We start from the raw sequence: 6,856 nt of genomic DNA, 5'->3' as shown, positions 1-6,856 counted from the left end.
GGCCTCATACCTTTATACATACCAAATAGTATTTTATACTTTTGATAGGCCCAAGACTTTATATTATGCTTGCTATATTTTTGTAGAGATTGTAGGTTGATAAACTCAAAAGCACTTGTGCTTTATTTTTGGAATTATCTTTTTGAAAAGCAAGCGTTTTTTTCTAATACATATAAATATAGATGACTGGTACAAGGGTCATACTCATCTCAGGCGAATCTTATATCGACAATAATTTCTACTCTATTTTTCATCTCTCTTGTTTATTTAATTTTATTTATTAAAGTTTATGCTTTTACTTTATACAAATATATGTTATGCTCTAATTTTTGTTTAACACAAAAATTCCATGTCCAACAAATTCAATATTTAGTAATAGATTTCCATTCAAAGTGAATAGTGTGCAAAACAACATGTAGGTTAAAAAGTAACCATTCCTCTTTCTTTAGTCCATGACAAAAAGTATTTGATGTACCGCGCTCCCTGGAAATTAAATAATTTGCCTTTTAATAGAGGCATCTCAAGAACTTGCAATGGAATCAATAGAATATAGCTATCACCAGCATTTTCCTGCCGTGAAACAAAAAAAACTCTGTTTTCAAAGATGGTTTTTTTTTTTGTGGGGAGACTAATCACACACTGAGATGTCATGCATGACGTTTGTGACCTCTCAAGAACAGCTGATTACAAGCTGGTAGATCCCTCAGTATACGCTGTGTGTATGCAGGAAGAAGGAGACTAGAAACTTCCATTTATTCGTTGAGAATGGAGGAGGGCCATGAAGCAGCAGCAACAGCAGCTGTGCACTCGGCTAGTGTAGCAGATCGATGGAGCTTGCGAGGGCATACGGCACTAGTAACGGGAGGCACTCGCGGCATAGGGTGAGGGCCTTGAGGCCACGGCGCAAAAGCATCCTCAGCTCTTCTCGGATGATGATCATGTGTGTGCCCAAGCTGTACCTTTGTCACCGAACTAATTCAGCTTCTGTGCAGGAAAGCAATAGTGGAAGAGCTCGCGCGGTTGGGGGCGGCCGTGTACACGTGCTCCCGCACGCGCGCGCACGTGGAGGCAGGTGTGAATGAGTGGAGAGAGTCCGGTCTGAAGGTGGAAGCCTCGGTGTGCGACGTCAGCTCACGTGCGTCACGAATCGAGCTAATGCAGAAAGTCTCCCAGCATTTCGGCGGGAAACTGGACATCTGGTTGAGTTTACGATTAATCTTACCAATCTGATCCTGCCAACTCGTTGATCCCGTGCAACATTAGAACCGCCATGGTTATTGCCTTGGAATGAGCTAATTACTGATAATTAGTGTTAATCCGGCAGGTTAACAACGTGGGCACTGTAGAGTTGAAGCCCGCGGTTGACATAACGGAAGAAGATTATGCGTCTGTGATGAATACAAACCTGGAGTCAGCTTTCCACTTAGCGCAGCTGGCTCATCCTCTGCTCAAAGCTTGTGGCAAGAGTAGAATCGTCTTCATTAGCTCCATTGCCAGTTTGACAAGCGCCTCTTTTCCATGTAGCACATACGGAATGTCTAAAGGTACAACATACATACATACATGCCGCGGGCCAATGACAATCAATCCTTTAATTGTGGTTGAAAATAACAACACAGTCCTGCACGATGCTTGGCACTGACGTTGCAAACAACAACATACATACGGCAGGCAATTAACTATGGGCATGATGGACATGACAATGTATTAGTCTTCTGTTTCTTTAATTAATTAAGAGCCTTACTGATGCACAGAACGTACTATATTGTTTTGCTTTGATGAATCCTTGCAGCTGCCATGAATCAGCTGGCAAGGTCGCTAGCAACCGAATGGGTTAACGATGGCATTCTTGTGAACACAGTCGCGCCGGGTACCATCGAGACCGACCTATCCGCACAGGTAAATTACTATGTAGAATTATTATTATAATTGTAACTCGGCAGTGGACACCCAGCAGCAGGTCGCGTAACCATCCCCTTCTTGCAGTTGATTTCATGGTGACGTTGTTGTCGCTCGCAGGCCTTGGAGCGTGAATCCAATTTCCTCCGAGACATTCCTGTCGGCCGCCCCGGAGCTCCGACCGAGGCAGCTGCTGCGGTGGCATTCTTTTGTATGCCATGCTCGTCTTTCTGCACCGGCGAAGTACTTGTTGTGGACGGAGGAAGCATGGTGCGCCCACTTTTTTCATAGAATGGTTGCCATATTTATTTATGGGTAAACATTCCAAAACAATATATGTCGTGAGAAGATTGAGTGAGTGTGTGTACGCTTGCACCATTGGTGGTGGTGATGGTAGATATTAGACTTCATAAGCATATAGATTAGACTTCGGTGATGGTGGTGTTAGATGGACTAGACAGATTAGACTTATATATATCCACCGTTGGTGATGGTGGTGATGGTGGATGGATGGAATAGGCTTGCATATATCCCTTTTTATATTAATAAAGAAGAGAAGATGTTTAATCAAAACTAAGAAGATGTTTCAAAACTACATGGTGAGGTATGGTTTACACTCACACCCTACATCCATGGTGAGGAATGGTTCACACTCACACCCTACATCCATGGTGAGGAATGGTTCACACTCACACCATGCATCATGTATGCATCCACATATGCTTCATGCACATGCAAGTACTTTACCGACACCTGTCAGCATTCCATAACTAGCATCTAGCAACCTCTCGCTCTATATATATAACTGCTTAACCGACATTGTCAGCATTTCTCATACCTAGCATTGAACCACCTACACTCTCTAAACCCCCAGTGCAGTGCCTGTTTGTGTGTGCTCTTAATCAAAACTAAGAAGATGTTTCAAAACTACATGGTGAGGTATGGTTTACACTCACACCCTACATCCATGGTGAGGAATGGTTCACACTCACACCCTACATCCATGGTGAGGAATGGTTTCACACTCACACCATGCATCATGTATGCATCCACATATGCTTCATGCACATGCAAGTACTTAACCAACACCTGTCAGCATTCCATAACTAGCATCTAGCAACCTCTCGCTCTATATATATAACTGCTTAACCGACATTGTCAGCATTTCTCATACCTAGCATTGAACCACCTACACTCTCTAAATCTCCACTGCAGTGCCTGTTTGTGTGTGCCTATTTGTGCACTGCCTCTCTTCTCAAATAAGGGAGAGGCCCTTCACCCACCAATCTCGGGCTTCTCTCTTCCCACAAGGGAGGGCCCTTGAACGAGCATGCTTCATTGCCCCTCTCCTAGGGGGCTCGTCACCTTCTACAAGGTCACCTCTAGCTCTTCCTCTTTCCCCTCCCATGGGGCCTCTTTATTGATCTTTGCAGCACCCAGTAGTGGCCATCCATCACAAGCAGTGGCCATCCATATATGGGGAGCTAGCACCTACTATGAGGGAGGGGGGCCGGGAGGGCTCTCACATCTCCTCCCATGGCCTCCCTCCGTGTGGCAACACACACCACCAGTGTTCTCTACACACAAAAGGGACTGTGCTCATCTCTCCCGTGTCCTCCTAAAGATGGTGTCGCCAACGCTAAGGGGTCTCCCTATCTTAGTCATAAAAAGGGAGTCATCGTTTCTCTTTGAGGCATCCCATGCATGCAGTGGCTCTCCTCGTGGGGCAGCACATGCTTATTGCCAGTCCACAAATACCACCCAAGAGAAACAGGACACCAGGCTTGTTAGGGGAAAAAAACAAAAAACTATCCATTATAAGCACTCTCTTTCTAAAAAACTAGTCGTCTCATGAATTCATTCTCACTTTGAATTTAATTGTTAACCCATGGCGGACATTGCGACATACTATATTTTACGTCATTAATTTAAATATTCTGAGTCATGGGCCGGGCTTGTCGGCACCATATGTTAAGGATGAAGGGATTGGGTGATCGCCGATGAGAGGCGCACCTTGGATATCAGTAGGATAAGGGTTAGGGTCGACCGGCCATGTATGGGCGCCCAAGTGTGAACGGCCAAGTCACCTATATGAGTCAAATGTAACCCTAAAATCCTCATTCTCATGTGTTGTGAATACAAGAGTGCTCTTGCCTTATCTCTTTGGTTTCCTTCTCCTGCGTTTGTGAGAGAGAGAGAGAGAGTGAGTGAGAGAGCGATCGAGCACTGTGTAGCGGCACGGCGGCGGCGGAGAGGCGGTAGAGCGGCGACGGCGGCTCCTCCTTCACGGCTGCGACGCGGGAATCCTTCAAGGCGGCAGTTAAGCGGTCAGTGACACACCTTTTGCATTCTGTTTTGAGCTTGCCTTCCTGGTTGTATGCTTGCAGCCATTCGTGGCTCGCATACGGTGTCCGGCAAGTCCCCAGCTACGACCTGTGCGGCAAAAGCGCACATTTTTGGCGCCGCTGCCGGGGAGTTGCCCTGCACCAAGCTCCAGTTTGCAGCTCGGCTACTGCGTGAAGTTTAATCTACACTGTAGGAAAGGCGTCTGTGTTGCTGTTGAGGTGTTTCTGTGGTTTTCAATCTCTGTTTCTGCAATTTGTCTTCTGTATTCCTGTTTCTTTTGTTATATTTTCGCTCCGCGTGTGGGCGTACGTTCTGTTATCTGGTTTCTGCGTGTGAGAGGGATTTCTGAATCCCCAGATCTGTGCTGTGTGTGCGAACTGCGCCGCGGCCAAGGTTGAACCGTAAGGAAACCCTAGAAAACTTATCCCACAAAAAAACAGAAAATAAAAAATAAGAAAATTATAAAAAAGAAAAAAGAAAAAATTAAATTTTATTTTCAAAGAAAGAACCAAACGTGTGGAGAGAAAAGCTTTTCTAATTGGAGAAAAAAATTTTGAAAAGAAAGAACCCCAATTGACCCACGACCCCGGCCCCGGTCTCGGTCTCGGTCTTTTGATATATATATATAGGAGAGTGAGCCTCCATAGCTTTCTCTCAAGTGAGAGCTTATGGGAAGTCGTGCCCTATATGTAGCCCACTCCCCAAGGAGTAAAGTGAGCATGTGGGATAAAGCCCTCACCCTTTCCTCCACAAGCAAATAGGCTTTTGCCCCTTTTCCCCAAAGGAAACGGACTGTTTTGAGGACTACAAGAGCTCTGGATAGGCAAACACGGTGCTGTAAAGCACACTAGGACCCTTTAAACGATACGCTCGTTTCGAGCTATCACACGCCCTAGTCCAAGTTCGACCGTAAGTAAGGGGGTCAAAAACGAGTTAAAAACAATCTAAAAACAAGTAAAAACGAGGTGCAAAATACCCAAGAAACCACTTGTGTGGGCTTCAAGGGTAGTTACCAACGCACGTAGGGTACCCACGTCACATGCATCTACGTTCTGGTCGGGTGCTAGAGCCTGAACCACTAGAAAGCGTTTCAGTCTACGCAGGCTCACACCATCCCTCCACGTTGGCATCTTGGCCTTCGGCTGGAACCCAAGGGAGTGCAACCCAAGATCCACGAATAGTGGATAGTGACTCATCCTCCGACTCAGAAGCCATGGAAGGGCACCCTACCAAGAACCCTGAGGAGACAAGCCAAAACATGCCAGTGTGGGCCCCACAGCCCGGATCTAGCATGTTTAGTCGTTTAATAGAGACCTTTAGTAGAGCTACACGCTCTGAGCATGCGACAAGCGAAGTAAATGAGGAAGGAGGGGTAGTAGATTCGCCATTCACATCTTATGTGGACCCTACCCTCCCAAAGAGTGTCCATGTGGATATTCTACCCACTTCGTTTAATGAGGGCCCTACTGAGCTACCACATTCCGATGCTCTTCCTAAAGTAGAGGTCCCTAGAAGCCAATCCATAAGAAGTGACATTGCGTCCACTTCAAGAGAACCGTTTGGCACACCAAGTCTAGATGGGATATTTCTCAATGAAAATTGGGAATATGATCTACACACAGAGACTCTAACGGACCTATACACGGGTTACACATACCATGTAGGTTGGTTAGAAGTCCTACGATCTACATCTAGCGCCACTAATCTAGAGGAGCAACAACACATGATATGTGAGGTGATTCATAGAATTATCCAAATTGAGAGGCAAAATAGGGGAGTGAACTTAGTTTCCACTGGCCCTATGAGGTTTTTGGATACGGGCAAGGCCAAACAACCAACCCTATCACAATTGGAGACTCCCTCGGTGAGTCCCATAGACCCTTCATATGTTGTTTCGCCTGGAGTCTCAATGCAGGTTGAGCCCACGAGTAGTAACTTTAGTTTTCCAACCTTGGCTCAACTTTCCATTACGGAATCCGCAATGCCTACCCCAATGATGAGCATGACAGAAAGCGCACCTGTTACCACTGTAGTTAGTACGACACCACTACCTAGTGGAACAGTACCTACAACAGTGCGTGGCAGTGCCTATCGGCCTTATGTACCTATTGCTACTCATGCTCATGTAGCTCCTACGCCTCCTAGTATGCCGATGGCGTATGCTCCAAGACTGCCTTATCATAACCATTATCCAAGGGGAGCTAGGCCTAGCCACATATCATATCCTACGTCATTTGCCAACTTACTCAGACCAACGCCAACTCCTATCAGCCAGTCTATCCCAGAAGTGTCTCCACCAACTATGCCTGCTCACTTAGGTGATCTTGCAGCATTTGCTCAGACGATCGGACGATCCATTGCAGAAAACATGCGGGGTATGCCTGAGAGAGAACCTAGAAGCAAGGCAGTACAAGTGGCTAAGCTCACTCAAAACTTCAGTGGTAACGAGGATGTTAGGAAGCACATTGAAGTCTTTGAACACGTGTGTGATTCCTTGGAAGAGCACAATGAGCTGCATAAGTGTAAAGCCCTAGGCTTAACCTTGAGTGGGAAGGCCGGAGATTGGTATCGAACCTTAAGGGTTGAAGAGCGCACTCACTACCCCACTCTC

At 46.1% G+C, this 6,856-nt stretch overlaps 1 protein-coding gene across 1 annotated transcript; it reads left to right on the top strand.

Moving 5' to 3' along the window:
- The first annotated feature begins 699 nt into the window (after window positions 1–699).
- Window positions 700–2,466, top strand: LOC147609260 (tropinone reductase homolog At5g06060-like). Its single transcript, XM_086787498.1, has 5 exons — window positions 700–881; window positions 993–1,204; window positions 1,311–1,544; window positions 1,793–1,899; window positions 2,020–2,466. Exons 1-5 carry the CDS (start codon window positions 766–768, stop codon window positions 2,188–2,190), a joined length of 840 nt encoding a protein of 279 aa, XP_086643624.1. The 5' UTR covers window positions 700–765; the 3' UTR covers window positions 2,191–2,466.
- The last annotated feature ends 4,390 nt before the right edge of the window (window positions 2,467–6,856 follow it).

The sequence above is a fragment of the Cibotium barometz genome, chromosome 51, assembly GCF_041138505.1.
Source record: "Cibotium barometz isolate CiBa-2024 chromosome 51, ASM4113850v1, whole genome shotgun sequence".
Classification (NCBI taxonomy): Eukaryota; Viridiplantae; Streptophyta; class Polypodiopsida; order Cyatheales; family Cibotiaceae; genus Cibotium; species Cibotium barometz.
The sequence above is the reverse complement of the archived record's forward strand: the minus strand, read 5'-3'. Positions and strand labels throughout refer to the sequence as shown.